General features: G+C 40.5%; 1 protein-coding gene across 1 annotated transcript; it reads right to left on the bottom strand.

Annotated features, from left to right (window-relative positions):
• Positions 1 to 1,833: 1,833 nt before the first annotated feature.
• Positions 1,834 to 7,289, bottom strand: slc2a11l (solute carrier family 2 member 11, like; the record flags this gene model as incomplete). Its single annotated transcript, XM_080017672.1, has 11 exons — positions 7,218 to 7,289; positions 6,964 to 7,124; positions 6,498 to 6,622; positions 6,136 to 6,265; positions 5,517 to 5,665; positions 4,855 to 5,042; positions 4,190 to 4,300; positions 2,869 to 2,970; positions 2,605 to 2,680; positions 2,239 to 2,366; positions 1,834 to 2,061 (listed from the first exon to the last, which is right to left on the bottom strand). The coding sequence occupies exons 1-11, from the start codon at positions 7,233 to 7,235 to the stop codon at positions 1,834 to 1,836; spliced, it is 1,416 nt and encodes a 471-aa protein (XP_079873798.1). The 5' UTR covers positions 7,236 to 7,289.
• Between the last annotated feature and the right edge of the window lie 11,020 nt (positions 7,290 to 18,309).

Here is an 18,309-nt window from a genome sequence, read left to right as displayed (position 1 = left end):
CGTCCTCCGCAGGTGAGGTGTGCACGGCGGGTTCTTTGAGCCGCGAAACGAACGCTCCCTGCGCGAGGGCTCTCTGCTCGTCGCTGCCACGAGCGGCCGAACCGACCCGACCCGCCCGGCCGCGCTCGCGCCGGCCCCCGGCCCCAGATAACACTATCAGGGGCGCGCGGCTGGTGCGCGGACGGCGGCGAGTTAGCGGTTCACTGCGTCATCGCTCGTCGCCCCGTTGCTGTTGCTGTTGTTGTTGTTGCTGTTGTTGTTGTTGTTGTTGTTGTTATTATTATTTTATATTATTATTTTAGATGATTAGTATTATTGTTATTATTTTATATTGTTATTATTTGTATTTGTATTCGTATTATTAGTATTATTTTATCTATTATTATTGTTGTTATTATTTTATATTATAATTCTATTTTTTTATTTTATTATTATTATTTTATATTATTATTATTATTATTATTATTATTATTATTATTATTATTATTATTATTATTATAATAATAATTATTATTATTTTATATGATTACACTTTTTTATTTTTGTTATTTTATATTATTAAGATGATATATTATTATTTATATTATTATTATTATTATTATTATTATTATTATTATTATTATTTTATATGATTACACTTTTTTATTTTTGTTATTTTATATTATTAAGATGATATATTATTATTTATATGATTATTATTATTATTATTATTATTATTATTATTATTATTATTATTTTATATTATTTTATTATTCATACTATTATTCATACTATTATTATTATTATTATTGTATATTATTATTATTTTATATTATTAGTATTATTGTAATTATTTTATATTGTTTTTTTCTATTATTATTATTATTATTATTTTATTTGTATTCGTATTATTAATATTATTTTATATATTATTATTATTATTATTATTATTATTATTATTATTTTATATTATTATTATTATTATTATTTAATTATTATAGGCATTATTATTATTTTATATGATTCAACTTTTTTATTATTGTTATTTTATATTATCAATATGATATATTATTATTATTATTATTATTATTATTATTATTATTATTTTATATTATTTGATTATTCATACTATTATTCATAGTATTATTATATTATATTATTATTATTATATACGGATATCTTGAAGATGTTACGTTTAATAAATAAGAGGAAGATCAATATGAGCAAACCGTTTTTTTTTTTTTTTACTATTGTTGTTTTTATGATTGATGTGTCTACTCCCTGATAATGATTAGGTGGGAAGGCCAGAGGTCCGGCGCTATCGCTGAGCCAAAGGCCAGAAAGGCCATGATAACCCAAGGGCCGAACCCGGATCACTACTGCTGCACTACTACCACCACCACACATTCTTCTGCTTCAACACTGAAAACACAGCCCCATTGTACAGTTAAACAACATACATTTCCTGAATTTCAATATAAACAACGATACAAAAAGCTAAGCAAAAACATGACGAATTTAACTTAATAATACAATTTTTTTTTGCAGTTACCAGAACAGCATGAGCAGTAACACATTCCAAATGACTTCAACTGCATCACAATATGTCACAATGGAGAATGGCTGTGATAATATTCTATAACATCAATATGTATAATAACAAAAAAATATCATTTATTATGCCATTGCCAGATACAGTATAATGCCACCTCATTTGCTCATATCATTTAATGTTATATATTATGTATAGGACATCAACTTTTTTTAATCTATAAAACTTTTTCTCTACACCCGATGTGAAATGAAAATATTAAATCCTGATCAATTCCACACATAATGAGTCCCATCAGAACGTCAGAGGGCTGTCTGACACACGAAGATGCCATTGGCCGCTGTTTGGTTGGATTTGGGGTCCAGTGTACAGTCGGCCACCGTTTTGGCTTTGGAGTGCATCCTCTGAAACTCTGCCGTGATCTCCAGGACAGTTCTATTCTTGGTTTCGGGAACATTGAACCTCACAAACAATCCGGTGAGGAGGCAGCAACACAGGAATATGAGAAAGCAGAAGTAACGTAGATGCGCCTGAAAGGAATTAAAATAAATAAAATTAAAAATTGGTGTGAGGTGATGGGCAACAGCATGACATCTATTTCTGTTCCACTCCATACGGAACTGTCATCTGTTATCTATGGTCATCAGTGTTTTACTATTATTTCCAGAGATCCTGTTTTACTGTTGCGTGGGATGTAGCGAGCTCACCACGATGAGGGGGAAGAGCATCCCAACCAGGAAGATGCAGATCCAGTTGAGGGTGCATGCGAAGGTGAACGCAGCTGTTTTGAATGGCTGAGTGAAGATCTCCCCTGGAAGGGTGCTCGTTGCTCCGGCTTCGAGGAAAGCAAACAAGCAAACAAACAAACAAAAAGAAAGAAAATGAGTTGGAAACGTCCGCCCAAAAGACACACGCGTTGGATCTCGGCGGTTTTTATTCAGGTTTAAATTAGGAACAAAATACATCCGAATGGGTTACATCAATGACATTTTTTTTCCCTCAAATGTAATCATCCTATATTATCTGTCATAAAAAAAAAACTGTGTTGATGAAATCTTAAGCAACAAAAGCACCTGGTCCACTGGAGAAGAAGATGATGTTTAGGAAGATAAGGACGAGGCTACAATATGGCATCCAGGTGAACTCATTCTGAAAAAAATAAATAAAAGAAATGGCCAGATGTTATCATAGCTCATATTATTAATAGAGCGTAATATATTCATTCACACTCTGACAGGCGCCTCAGTCATTTGTCTGACGGTGTATGAAAAAATGAAGTGCGATTATGATTGGGGCTATTTTGTTGGGGATGTTTTGGTGGATGAATGGTGACCTACCTGCAGATAGAGGGTGATAGTCAGCAGCGCCAGAGCGACAGTCATGCCCAGGTAGCCCCTGACGATAAGCACCTTTTTCCCCGTGTTCTCAATAATCATGAACTAAAACAACAACAACAACAAGTCAGCAATTTCTGTGTTTACGTCCCACACAACTTTTACATACCCACCAAATGAGTCCAAATCTAAATCCAGTGGTGGGCAACCTGCGGCCCATACGACCCCTATGGTGCGACCCATCAAGCTGGGTGGTTGATCAAATAACATTTAGTTCAAAATAAATTCATATGTAAATATATTTTTAAATATTTGTCTATTCAAATAAATATTCTGGGGATGGTAGCTCAGGCGGTAGAGCTGGTGGTCTAGTGATCTAAGGGTTGCTGCTCCAATCCCAGGCTCCTCCTGCTAGCATGCTGTAGTGTCCTTGAGCAAGACTCTTAACCCCTAATTGTTCCTGATGGCTGCGTCCGTCGGTGATTGAACAATTGTAAGTCGCTTTGGATAAAAGCGTCTGCTTAATGTAATTTTCTTAAATTAGGCTTAGGCTAACCCTCACCCTAACCCTAACCACTCTTAACCCTCTTATTTATGATTTTATTAATCATATCATGTCAAACGGGTTAAATAAATATGACGCTTTTGTCCTATTTTGGGATACTTTGCTCTAGTAGTGCACTAGTACTAGGCTTGCAGTTAAAACCAGGTTGGCCACCACTGGTCTATACAATGCCATTAATAAACTGGAGGCAGATACACAGTATATACTGGATGAACAAATCCTTGACCACTAATGTTTTGTTTGAATTCAAATTACACCAATCCAGAATCCAGGATAAAGTGAACCTATACATGACATTAAGTATTAGAGATTACATAAGATTAGATTAAATTAGATTCAGCTTCATTGTCATTGCACAAAAGTACAGTTACTGAGACAACAAAATGCAGTTTAGCATCGAAACCAGAAGTCTAAAAGAAGCAGGAAAGTGCAGCGTGCGTATTAGTATATGAAAAATATATAAATAGATTTAACAGTAGTGGGTATGGATATATTAAATATGTACAGTATGAACGGAATTAACAGTATTGACAGAATGGATATGGATGCACAAAAATATATACAGTATGAGCAGATGATTGGTATGGAGACCTTCATTATGAGACCCGGTAGAAAACAGTGCACTTTGGATGCTTTGTTATGCATGGGCGGTTACACATGCTGGGTACACATGCAGAGTACACATGCAGGGTACACATCCGGGGTACACATGCTGGGTACACATGCAGGGTACACATGCTGGGTTAGAGAAGGACTCACACAGGCCATGGAGGTGGTGAGCTCACACAGCCCCATCCCCAAGGCCCCGTAACGCAGCTGGTCTGCTGCCATGCCCACCGCACGCAACACCTCAAATGAATATAAGTAGACCTGGATGGGAGACATTCATGAGATACGTCCTCACCCCAACGCACAAGCCGTGCATTCAGCTACATCCAAATGATCCAACTATAAATGTCGAATCTGACTCTAATGAAAATAGGTGTTTGCAGTAGTATCTATCTATCTATCTATCTATCTATCTATCTATCTATCTATCTATCTATCTATCTATCTATCTATCTATCTATCTATCTATCTATCTATCTATCTATCTATCTATCTATCTATCTATCTATCTATCTATCTATCTATCTAGTTTAGATGTTGGTCATTTTTTACTTTAATATGAGGTGAGTCAATAAACTTAAGATTCTTTTTCACTTTTTCACCCTACATCTCAGAATCATGCTGTTGGTCCATGCGATGCCTTCAAACTAAACAACGTATATTTACATATATAGTTACATTTCTATGACATTAACAGTTAGCCTGTCTTATCACACTGTAATACATAAACACCAATGAAAAAAATGTAAAGGCTCTGGCCTGAAGACAAAAAAAACCCCACCCCAAATCATGCATCAATCACTGTCGCCACTCACGGAATTGATGCCGGAAAGCTGCAGCGCCATGAAGGTAAGAGCGATGGTCAGGACCTGCCAGCGTATTTTTGGATTCTGGAGCAGTTCCAGGGTTGTGTGTCTCCTAATGCCTTTCTGTGCGGCGTGCTCCTCCAACATCTCCTGCACTTCTGTGGTGTAGTCCTTGGGGCCCCATAGTCGTCTGATAGCTGAGGGAGGAATGGACATATCATAAGGAATTTTATATATATTATATATTTTTATTTTAAATTTTTATTTTTAAATTTTTTATTTTTTCCACACACTACTGTGCACTTATTTTACATACTATTTTATTTAGCATTTCATTGAAAATAATTACACTGTATATTATTATGTTATTACTTTATTTCTTGTTCTATTTAATTGCTGTTTATCACTTATTACCTTTTTTTTCTCGTTTATTTTTTAATATATGTTTTATGAATTTATCCTCGCATTCTATACTTTATGATCATCACTGAGCTACTGCCACACCTTAATTTCCCCTACAGTCGAGAAATAAATTTCTATCTTATCTTATCTTATCTTATCTTATCTTATATTTTCTTATTTTATATTATCTTATCTTAATGGTTGAATTTGTGTGTGTGAGGGTGTCAGGAATGAAAGGTTGAAGTTCCTTTTTTTTGGGGGGGGGGCACCTTTCTCGCAGCCCTGGCGGTCTCCCTGATCCAGCAGGAGGTAGCGAGGCGACTCGGGCAGGAGAGGCAGGGTGACCAGCTGGAGCATGGCGGTGAAGCCACTGAAACCGAGGAGGAATGGCCACCGCTCCTCTGTGCCCAGTAGGTCTCTGCAAAGGGTCATTGCTCCCAAGTTAGATTTGGGGAAAAAAAAAGTAGTACAGTTTATTGAAAATTTGTGTGATTAACTGTGCATTTACTCTCGTGTGTGTTGACAAGCGAAAGATTTGGGGATTGACGAGACAATGATTTAGATCCCAATTGATATGTAAAAAATCTTTTTATGTATTTATTTGTTTATTTTCATTACGTCAGGAGTTTCTTTGTCAACTTTTATTGCCATTAATTAGGGGAAACATGCAGAAGCGAGGCATTTGACCAATGAAAAGTGTTGCATGCAGACACATTAAGCAGAGAGCCAGAGATCACACTTAGTCGTGAGTCATTTATCACAATCAACTACTCATAGTATTTCCAACAAACAACCACAAAATGAACAGAAACAATGTTAACAGTGAACTAAATCTGCCATTTTTTTTGTCTCCCTGACCCTTCTGTCTCCACCCTTCCGACGTCTCACCTGATCCCCAGTAGCTGACCGAAGAACTTTCCGCCAGAGATGAAGGTGGCAACGGTCACGCCCACCATACCCCGGAGCCTCTTGGGGGAGCACTCCACCACGTACAGAGGGTGAACACTCAGGCTCACTCCTTGGGGAGGAGCACAAGGTTGACCCCGCGTTATGAGAGCGTTCAATAATTGATCACCGTGTGGCCATTGATCACAAGGGACCCGGCTATATTTGAACCCGAGTATAAATGGAAAAAGGACGAGCCGGGGTGAGTGTATGCGAGGGCGTAACTGGAAAACAGCGACAAGAGCCGCCGCCATTCGAATGTGAAAAGGGGGAGAGATTGCGTTGGGCTGTGGGTTTTGTTTTACCTGAGCTGACGCCGTAGAGAAACCGCGCCGCCATGATCATCTCAAAGGACATGGACGTTTTGCTCAGCAGCATCAAAACTGCGCCACAGATGGCCACGAGGTTGTTCACCAAAAGAGATTTCTTTCTAAGGGTTTTAGAGGAGTCGGTTTAAGTCACTTCCACACGATCCAATTTCCCCAACCCCCCAAAAAATAGTAAGGGCGGCGCAATTGAATTATGGAGTTCGGGGGCTCCTTAGGGGAGTGCCAAAAATCGTAGGAGGGGCACGGGGCCACCCGCTCTGAGGTTCTGAGGTTGCCAGAACTAGATGCATAAAAACGCCGTAATCGAATGTCACCTAATGCAAGAGGCTAATCCAAAACATCACACAAATCTGTGTAATGAGCCCTGCGTGGCATCATCCTCCGGCGTAACATGAATTGCAAATGCGTTTTTTTCCACCCGCTTACAGCGGCCCGCACTGACCTGCCGAACTTTGCGGTCAATTGACCGGTGGCCAGCGTGCCCAGCAGCCCGCCGATGCAGAAGATGGACACGAGGAAGGACCAGATGAGGGAAACCTGCCACTCTTCCAGGGGAAGCCCGTAGCGGACCGCGCACGTCTGGTTCACCAGCTCCTTAATAAACTACAATTCCCGGAATCCACCGGCAAGGGTCATGGCACGGGTGGCGACGCCGGCTCGCGAGTCATTCGCCGTATTTTGCAAGTTTTTACCTACCAGAGAGGGGGACGTCATGACCGATATGTGGAAACCATATTGGAATGAGCCGCCAATGCCTGCGATGAAAATGACGGCGAAGACGGCCGGGCTCTGCAGCTGGAGAACAGGGCGGCGGGACGGTTGACTAGCGTGTTCAAGGGTCGTTGGTGTTTCTGATGGTTTTGTTCTAAAATGCTACTGTGCCATGACACATTTAAAATGTAAAATTTGCTCCACTGCGAAAAACATAATATTTTTCGTTGTACAGACATTTTTAGTTTCGAAAAAAATGAAACCGTCCCATTTCTTTCTAACTGATGGTCATTACAAATATGTTCTATGGCAAAAACAATTACACCATGGTACAAACTGAACTGTCGGTCTCCTGTAAATCCTGGGATTTTAAAGATAACTCTGATTGCAGTGTCGTTAGGCGGTGCCTGGTAATTAAAGCGAAACACATACATTACAGAAAAAAACTACATAAAACAACTTAAAATAATCGGCACTCACCAAGAGTGAAAAAGGCTGCGTCATTGCAAAGAGCTACTGTAGGTGCTTTTCATAGCTTGACTGGACTCGAATCACACAAATGTTTAACAGGCCATGGTTAAATATAACTTTGCGTTGAAATTATTAACTTTTTGGTTTCGACCCACAAAGCAAAGCGATCTTTCAAACAGAGGGATTGACCTGTGGACAGCAAGACGTTTTAACATTTAATCCATTTGTAATTACCAAGTAGACGCTTTTTACTTTGTACTAGATACTAGTACTTGTGTTTTGGTTACTAGTTGCTATCCCAGCAGTTACTAGTAACTATTTTAGTTTTACTAGTCAAAATGTATTAGGTACTAGTACTTATTTATGATGGTACTAGTACTCATTTTTTAAATACTGGCAACTATTCCTATTATTGCAATGTTACCAGTAAAAAATTGGGCAATTTTGTCATTGAACCGATGAGGCTCCGTGTTTCAGATATCAAATATTTGCCTCTGAGTAGTACCTATTCTGATTGTTACTAGTATCTATTCCAATTTTACTGGTTTCTAAAAATGTAATTCTAGTACCTATTCAATGCCTTTTCTTTCTGTTTCCCGTAACATTTTTTGATTTACTAGTAACAATGTATATATTTTTTTTTATTCATTCATAAGAAATTATTTGCCAAAATTGCTTTTAATAGCAACATTGAATATGTTACTCCTAAAAATAAAAATATTACTGGTAACAGGCACAAGTCACTAATGAAAAAGTAGAAGTACTCAATTAATAGTGAGTAGTCATTATGTATTAGGATTTTTACACTTGTTATTCAACAGAGTATATGACAGCAGAGCAGAGCAGCAGCAGAGAATGAGAAATATCTGTCCAGCTGTAATTCCAACAGCGGCAGTTTATTTAGAAACATTTCCCCACACTTATTTCATTGGAAAATGCCTTCCTCCACCGCAATATCCTGAATTGTTGAGGACATAAGAAATGACTGATAGTGATAACAATGTTCCTTAATTAGTATGCAGGTTACGCTCGCCGTATCCTTGACCTTCTTCTGTCCGATCAATATTGTCCGCTCGGAGGATTAACGAGCATGATTGAAATAAAGAGCGAGCGCATTCCAAATAAAGTAGCTTGTAAGAATAAAAGAGAGCCCAGATCATATCAAGCTCACAAGTTCGTAATATCAATCGAAAGAAAACACCTTTCGCTCTTTAAGCGGCAGGCCGTCTGAAGAAATGTTCATTGAATGCGGTTGTTTTGTGTCACTTGGGAGGACGATTGGGGGTGAGACAACTTCATTCTTGTAGCTGCGGGAAAACATAGTCAAACACAGCGACAGCAAAATACACACAGCAGGACTCTGATAAAGGGGGGAGGGCCCATGCAAAGTAGGACTGCAGCGTGTCATCGAGTCGTGGTTTAGGCCCGCCCCCCAAAGAAGCACAAAAATGGGAGGAGGCAATTTAACGGTCGACAATGTGTTTAGAAAGAAATAGGACTACAAAATTATCTGTTTGACCGTCTGTTACAGCAACGTCAACGCAATAGTTTCAAGGTTCAAGGTTCAAGGTTCGAGGTTCAAAGCAGACATTTGACTTGAAGGAAAGATTACATTCTAAATGGTGAAACTAAACCCTGAGGATAAAGATAGGATTCCACACTGTTACGCACGTTCACTGTTATTTAATGTAGCACAATAAACACGTCCACAACCAGAAGTGTAGTAATTACTCACTGTGGTGAGTAATAGTTATTGCTGTTGTCTACGACTCTCTGACTGTCTTTACTATTCAGCTATTATACATCATTTTTATTTCATTTTTTTAATATTGCATTATATATTATATATTAAAAATATATATCAAATATATATATTTAATAATATATATATATATTTAATATATCTCAATATGTTCTCACTTAAACAGGAGAAAACCAATCTTCTTGTACATAATGACAAAATGAAAGGATTAGAAAGTATAAATATGTACTTTTTTTCGGGTATCATTTCAGCTATCATTATGATTTATGGGCAGGGTCACGTGGGGTTTTGTTTGAAGCCCTTCCTCATGTTGGGGATCTGTGTGGGTGATGTATGAGTTTTCACCGATTAAGGCGGGGAGAATCTCCAAACAAGTTTTTTTTATGGGGTTGGGTCGGGTAAAACCAGCTGTGTATGAGGGTGCGGATATTTGTGTCTGAGTGTGGGGGTCATAGGGACATGGGCGTGGCAAAGGGCATGGTTGGGGGAAAGACTTGATTTATACGTAGAAAAAAAAAATCTTTGCTCGGAAGACAAAGAAAACCAAGTTACAAACAAACACGAATGTATGACAAACACGCACAGTATGTGTGTATTTTGAGAAGTTTGTTGGACCTGATGCTGTCTTTGGGGATCATACAGCCTTCAAAAAGTGACGTCTGGGTTCCCAAGAAGCCTTGGAAAGGATTATCTGTTTATTTTCAGAAACTGGAATTCAATGTCTCATTTTGACTGTCATCTTGACTCTTGAATTGATAACCTGAATTGAACCGCTGCAAACAAAACCTGACCGTAGTTGATTTAAACAAAGATCGTAAAACGGCAAATTAGACCATTTTAAATTCTGATGGTTTGCAATAGAGCTAAAAAATATGAAGATAGAGTCGTTTTCCATCAATAATTGTCCTCGAAAGTGAAAATTGTGTTGTTGTCCTAACCCTGAGTTTTACACAGCCGCTCAAACAAGAGAAATCCAAAATGCAATAATCAGGTGATTTTTACATATTCTTGTTATCAAGAAGCAAACTGGAAGCCGTCTGTATGTTTTGGGGTTTTTTGGCTCTAGAAAGCCACGACACAACATCTCTTGAGCCATAACAAACGTTCATTATAGAAATGCTTAAAAATAATATACATATGCAGAAATCTCCTCTAATATATCACAGCTGAGTGCGCAGCCAGGACTTTCGGAAACGAGCGTAAGAAACATCACACGTACTCATACTCATACATTACATCATACTGTATCTATGAGGGTGGCGTGTCCCAGCTCAGTCCTCGTACCACACACGCAAAAACACAGACCACCAAACAAAGTGAGTTACCTAGCAACCTTTAACTCCCAAGGTTGATGTTTAAGTGACCACTGTTAACTTATTTGGTATGTGTAATTATGTTTCATTGTCATAATATCAACTTGTTTGGATAAAAACACAACAATTAAGATGAGGGGCTTTGAAAAAGTTATATTTTCAACTTTTTTTGCAGGATAACAACAAAACAGTATACATTTATGAAGCTATAATACAGTTGGACAAAATTACACACACACACACACGCACGCACTCGCACGCACATGCACACACACTGATAGTTGAAACTGGTAGTTCCATCTGTGCCCATGCAGAACACTTCATATCAGCCATTCTAATCCAGAGTAAGGGGGTTCACTATTGTGGTACCATGCTATCATTAAGTCAATTTCATCAGCAAGACCCTAATGACCACTTCATCGGTCCGGAGGAAGTGGAAACATATGACGACATCAAACATCTCTGCCATCATCTCAATATTCTCCATCTTGTCTGGTTCAGTCCGAGGGTGCATCATAAAAGTGAAGGATACTACAAGCTCTCCCGATGTTTTAGTCCGGAGTTTACTTCATGTAACATGTTTTACAGTGTAATCACACCCATCTTCATTCCGAAATGTCCAGACTGTTGAAGCCGCAGATGAGCCTGCGTCCTTTCACCAGGCCCAGGGAGAGTTAAAGGTGCAACTGTCTAGGAATTGGTGGCACCTAGAGGTGGAGTTGCCGATCAATACCAACTCAATACCCCTTCCCACGGCGGTGCAAATGGCCGCGAAACTCGCGAAAAAAAAATAAACATGAAGGGCCCCCTCTAGAGCCAGTGTTTGGTTTGTCCGTTCTGGGCTACTGTAGTAGAAACATGGCGGTGCAACACGACGGCCTCCGTGGATGTTATATTCCATTTCTGCCAAGTCCGTCCCGTGAATTCCACACACTACACCTTCAAGGCTTATTTGATCACATTCCAAGATTATAGACAGATATACATATTCATACGCTTTACCTGTCTCCCATCCTCTCCCCGCGTCACCACCATCCACTCAGACACGCCTTCCTCTTACAACCAGGATCTGGCCGCTGTGTGACAACGGCTTTTTCTTGTTTCTTGTTTCTTTCTTGTTCTACTTTCAACATTTCAATTCCCCGTTCAACTTGCGGCACCCGTTTGCATATGAGAACGGAATTTGTACCTGTGCGGTGAGGTTGAAAACAATCCAAATCAACAAATTTGTATTTCTCCACTTTAATCCCAGATATATTCAAGCAGGGCATCGGTTGTTTATTCATATTGTGGATGTAACAACTTTCACAGTAAACATACAGCATGTATAGATTCAGCCACATATAAATTATATTACATTACATTTAGTCATTTAGCAGGCTAAATGCATAAAATGGAACAAATAAATTCCATTTCCATCACCATTTCACCAAATCGGTGATCTTTGTGTCAATCAAACACAAATGGACATTTACATTCAGATTTTATGTGAAATCAACTGGAAATCATACAATATCATTGGAAAATTAGTGCACCGTAGTCCCGCAGAACTTCCACGCCGTTCTTCCAGTGAACGAAATCAGTCAGCACCTACATTCTTTATGTATTTCTGTGGCTAATGAATAGTACCTGTCATTAAACAAGGCTGCCAGCAGAGAGGAAAAAAGACAAACATGTTGGCACACCCCTCCGTCTAATGATCCCTCCATCGACCCGCATGGCAGGACTCTGCCCTTGACGTTAACGGCCATGAGGTGGCGATAGCGCGGAGACCCACTTTCCCTCCAGCATGTCTCCCCCTCCCTTGTCACACTGCTTGCAGAACAGGCCCGACTTGTCCTTGCATGTGGTCCGAACATTAGTCGAAACAAAGAAGGATGTTGAAGGAGCCATGCCAAACACACGGCGTCCTAACAAGGAGACCGAGGGGCACGGCAACGCTTGGTTACCATGAATAATGGATGGCTCACAGGTTCATTTTACAAAGACCTTTTCAGCTTCAGTCAAACGCTGCGCATATTCTCATTATTGCGGTGTGAACCGCAGTCCCGGGCAGAGTGAATACAAAGTGAGCGCTTTATGGGTCCCCAACTAATTTCAAGATATGCTCAGAAGCTCTTAGGAGTATTTTACTCACATGCACAGCATATGAAACAGCACAGAGCTGCACTCGAGTGCTGTTTCATGTTCTACCATAACAGACCATAAAGGAAGTGTAGCACATAGAGTATCATCATGAATGTTAAAAAAGCTTTATTCACTGTACTTTCACTACAGTGGATGAATGCAAATAAAAGGAACTTTTATCGCTGCATTGAAACAAAAATATACAGTTTAAAAATAAACTTGGTATAAATAATGTGTATATGAAGCTAATTTATTAAAAGGCATAAGAGATAGACTGCAAATTTGTCGCCTGGGCTTGTTTTGTTTTTTTTAGCTTATCTTCCCATGTATTCAGTACCCCCTCACCACCACCCTCCTGAAGCTACTAAACCGTGCCCTGTTGGCACCTCAAGATTTGGCAGATATTTGTCCACAGAGGTGCCGTCTTGAAAAACCAAAACACATCCATGCATTAAAATCCCAGGGCAGGGAGACCAATTAGAGGATGAGCTCCTCCCCGTGCGGGCCGGCTGCCCCTTCTCTATATTACACATGACAGATAGCAAATGAACCAGCGGCGTGGCAGTATATCATCCTGGTCAGGAAAATAAACCGGTAACCTGGGGTCAAAATCCCAGGTGGAGCACGTTGCCGCCGTGCCCTTGAGCGGGGCACTTAAGCCAGATTGCTTCGGTAAATCTTCAGCTCAACGCAGATAACTCACGTGTTGAGCGTGAACCCCCGACTGGCTCATGGCGTTAAGGATGTTAGAAAATGGAGAGCAGTGAAAAGAGGTGGACTTACGACGGAATGATGCCAGGAGGCGGGTTGCTTTACTTACCTTAGTGTGTTACCTCCCAGAGGGGTTAGTTCCCAGTTCATTTACAAGATGTTTAATAACACAGTGGATGGAGATGGAAAAAAAAATGCCCATATTACCATGTCGCCCTGCATAATATATCACGCTCAATTAATTTTCTATAATGAATCCTACTCACTTTGACTACTCAGCCAACTGCTCTTATAGCAGCCATCAAGGTCCATTATTGGTTTTATTGATCTTATCCTGCAAAAAAGCATTCAATTTCCAGGTGATTAAATAATCAAAAAGAGGAAAGTGTTACTCTTGGAAGGGTAAAATGCCCCCCAGACTCCACTCCAGCATCGAAAGTATAATGGATCCCTAAATAACCAAGTATTTCTAGTGGAATACGATACACCCTTGACTCATTCTCGGTAACCGAAAATGTAATGCCAGGGCCTGTAACTGCCTCCACTTTAAATTTGCTATGTCTTTGGAAGAAATAAAGTCAATATCCAATGTTATGTTCCCTCCCAAATCACTAGCGGGAATATTGGCATCGGGGAGCATCTTTGGCGGATTCATTCAGACGTGTGAAAAGGCAGTTTGCTCACGATAAATCTGCCTGTAATAGTCTCGCATAAAGCTGGCTTTTGAGTCCAAATCTATGTCGGCTTCTTTTTTAATGTATTGTTTTTTAAAGAAAATCAATACATCATTACCATTTGCAAAAGTTGGTCATCTTTCTCATATACACAAAATGCAAAAATAAAAATAAAATCCTACCCTAGTTTTGAATGGGTGCTTTATAGCTGCATTGTACTGGCATATATTCCATATTAGTCCTCTTTAACCTCCTGTCTAGTGCCGTTTTAGCCTCAGATTGAATGCCACACATGGGCACAAAAGCTAACTCAGTTCTGCACAACAGAATCAATAGCGGATGTCACTGTTAACTGGCTTAGTAGGCACACTACCGTCATATTGAGAGATCAACTGTCATCTCACCTCCTCATATCAAACAAAATAAAATGCAAAATATGAGTTCGACTGCTGCTAAAACCGAAATCACTGGCTCTAATAGAGACACCTTGTTTGACAATTATTATCAGAGCATGCAAAGTCCACAGGAAAACAAATGTAATGACTCAAGCAGATGATTAGTAGGCAGGGTATGATATTGTTTATTGTTGACAAATATCCCGTCGCAATGAATGGAGCCTTGACTTGGCCAAATTCCACCCACAGAAACCATCCTAAAACCATCTCTCTCTCTCTCTCTCTCTCTCTCTCTCTCTCTCTCTCTCTCTCTCTTAAAAAAAATGCAGTGTTAGATTCTCCTTTACGCGTATTCCCCCTCCTTGGGTAAACAAAATCCCGTGGTCTGGATCCTTTCTTTCGCTCTAAAGTGGATTAGTGTCCGGGGAGTCCCTTCAGGGCCTGGGTCTCAGTCATGGCCTCATTGGGGATTAAACATGGGACTCGGTCTCATTGGTCTGATCCACGTAGTTGGTGTTATCCGTAGAATATCCAAACATCGACGGAAAAAGTGAGTCTGAGTTCTATGGTATATATGATAGCATCATATGGTTCTACAAAAATACTCCACGGTGTTGTAGCTGGGTGCATTCACTTGGTGTGGCTTACAGGAAGTGGCAGCTTGCTGCTGTGCAGGGAACAGCAGAGGAGAACCGTTGTGCCAGGACCGGCTACAATAAGGAAGTCACGCTGCACATAAGATTCAATGAATAATTCATGAGCGTTGGGGGTGTAAGTATTCCTATGGCTTAAAGTGTCATATGCCAGATCTGAATTACACATAGTCCAATTGTTAAAAATAGATGTATGGTTTCGCCTTTTCCTCACGACAAAACAATGTTGATGTTGTTTGGCGTTGCTGGCACCGAAAGCTGTTACTTCTTGACATGAGCATCTTAAACCAGGAGTGCAATGTTGAAACCAACTGTCATTTAAATCCCCTTCTAATGATAAATATGAGTGCATAGTGCACAATTAAAGTATAATTCATTACTATAATGCAATTATTTTTCATCATTGCCATAATAACATTAACAAATGCATTGTATGTCATCAGGTGTCTCTATTTATTCTGAAGGATTTTGTTTCAGGGATTATAATTTGACAGACATGTTTATCATATTTATATTTGAGCAATTTCAATTCCAGTCCTATCTGAGTGTTTGCATGACAATAATAGCGTCATACATACATGCACAGTATGCAACAGCATGAAATCTTTTAGATAATTACCGACGTGAATATGCCAGGGCGTTCAGTGTTTGTTTATATTTTCCAGAACATTTTGAACAGTGCTATGAAAGGGAAAACCACAGCCCTCGGTAGCCAGAGTTTACGAGCTTAATGATGATATGACTTACAATATTTAAGTGGTTATTTCATAATGCACTGGTAATGAATTAGTTGTATGAGAGGATGTGAGTGTTAAACGGCCATATTGAAAAATTCAGCTTTTCCTTCACGTGATTCCAAATTTTGTCTTTAATTGTGGTTCATAACATTAACATTTGAATAGGTGAGTTAACAGTGGGCGGCACTTTGCCGTGATCTAAATGGGGATATTCCAATGAATGGTTGTAACCCATGAAGTTTAGTGCAATCAGACAGTAAAGTCCGACTCAAATTCCTCCCTCCCTCTCCCTCCCTCTCGCGGTGTGTGTTTCTGGACGCTTGCAATCCAACTTCCTTCAGTCCAATTGATAATTCTTTGTCCCGCATCCCAAAGAGTGAAAAAATAAACATATATATATATATATATATAATGAGATCGGTCCAAATGCATGCAACCTCGGATTGTCCCCGTGCAGAGAGAGGAGGGAGGAGGGGCTTTTAATTGGGACTGGTGCCGTCCAGCGCGGGCAACGTAGGAAACCTCCGCCTGATAAGAGGTCCGGAGGCCACGTGGTGAGCGGTTCCGTCCAATCACCGGCAAGTGCGCATTGCGATCCTGTGCAGGAGATTGTTTTTTTTGGGGTTTTTTTTTTTTTGCTCGTTTTCTTTAAAGGGGAGGTATTGATGAATGAAAACAACTTTCAGCACCACGGACAGCTCCGCCAACGCGAGGCCGAGCGTTCACAGGACAGCGGACGGTCCTGAACGCCACGTTGGGAGACGGCACACATACGTTTATAGACACTCGTCTTTTTTTTTTAATTTTAATTTTTAATTTCCTCAGGTGTACAAAATCATGACACATTTCAATTTTGCAATGTTGAAAATACTTTCTGAGTACTTTCTTTTTTTTTTTTTATATAAATGCTTTGAAAAAATGGCCATTAATATATATATATATTATATATGTATATATATTTATATTATAGCACTCTGCCATGGACTAATAGCCCTGCCGCTGCAACACCATGTGGACATGTGGGTGATTGGTTTCGGGCTGTGCTTTATGACTCCCCAGCTGCTCAATTTCGGGCAGTTGGTTGTATTTCCTCGGGGTGATATAACTCCTCTACCCCGACACAGCCACTGGCCATCACATCAATCCGCGGTTGCGGAAAAACAGCTCTCGGCATCGGCGCTATGGACGTACGGTCACGTGGTCCGCGGCCGGGGGGTGGGGGATGTCGTCGGACGCGGGGTTAGCGCTCAATGAAATCAGCATCTTGTAAATCTGTCCGGAGACGCCCCCGGGGGCCTCTCAAGAGGTGCCGAGGGGTCCAGAGCGAAATGACTATTAGCTGAACTTCGCCATCATGTCATTCACAGGGCATTACCGACACTGTCTGTTTTGCTCGTAATTTCGCTGTTATCTCATTAATTATAGGGTACACGTCACCCGGAAATACATTTAGAACCAAAATCAGGCACAAGGATATATATTTTTTAATTATTTATTTATTACGATAAGATACGATCAATAAAGTTGACATAAGATGACACTTTAAATACCCAGAGAATATATAGTATATATACATTATTATGATCATGTTATATATACATATATATAATAATAATCATAATAATAATACGTTAAACTTATATCTCTAGACTTTCTTTCATTTGTTCTCCAAAGGTTTCAGTTTCAAACCCCCTCACAGTTGCAACCTTTTCGTGACGTCACGACAGTTGTTTTGCCCCCCCCCCCCCCCCCCCCCCGCCAAAAAAAAAAAAAAAAAAAAAAAATCGGACGCGGCTCTCTCCCCCCAACTCGACTCTACCGGAGGCGACATGGATCCATCAACGCACCGCGTCTCTCCTTCCGTAGCCGCCGCGACGCCCTTCGTCGGGTGCTCCGCGGTGCCCGGCCGCCGCTGCTGCTCTGACCGGCAGCACTGACATGGAAACCCCGTTGCGGCTGCACAACGATTTCTACCCGGAGCGGCAGTTCCCGCACGGTGAGTACCAGCAGCGCCAGCAGCAGCAGCAGCAGCAGCAGCAGCAGCAGCAGCAGCAGCACCACCACCAGCAGCAGCAGCATCATCATCAGCAGCAGCAGCAGCAGCAGCAGCAGCAGCAGCAGCACCACCACTGCGGGCGGGACGGACGCCTCGCCGCCGCCACGCAGCACGAGCGGTGCACCTGCAGCAACTGCGCTCACGACGCGCGACAGAGCCTCGTCCGCCGCGCGACCGC

The sequence above is a fragment of the Zeus faber genome (assembly GCF_960531495.2).
Source record: "Zeus faber genome assembly, chromosome: 17".
Taxonomy (NCBI): domain Eukaryota; kingdom Metazoa; phylum Chordata; class Actinopteri; order Zeiformes; family Zeidae; genus Zeus; species Zeus faber.
The sequence above is the reverse complement of the archived record's forward strand: the minus strand, read 5'-3'. Positions and strand labels throughout refer to the sequence as shown.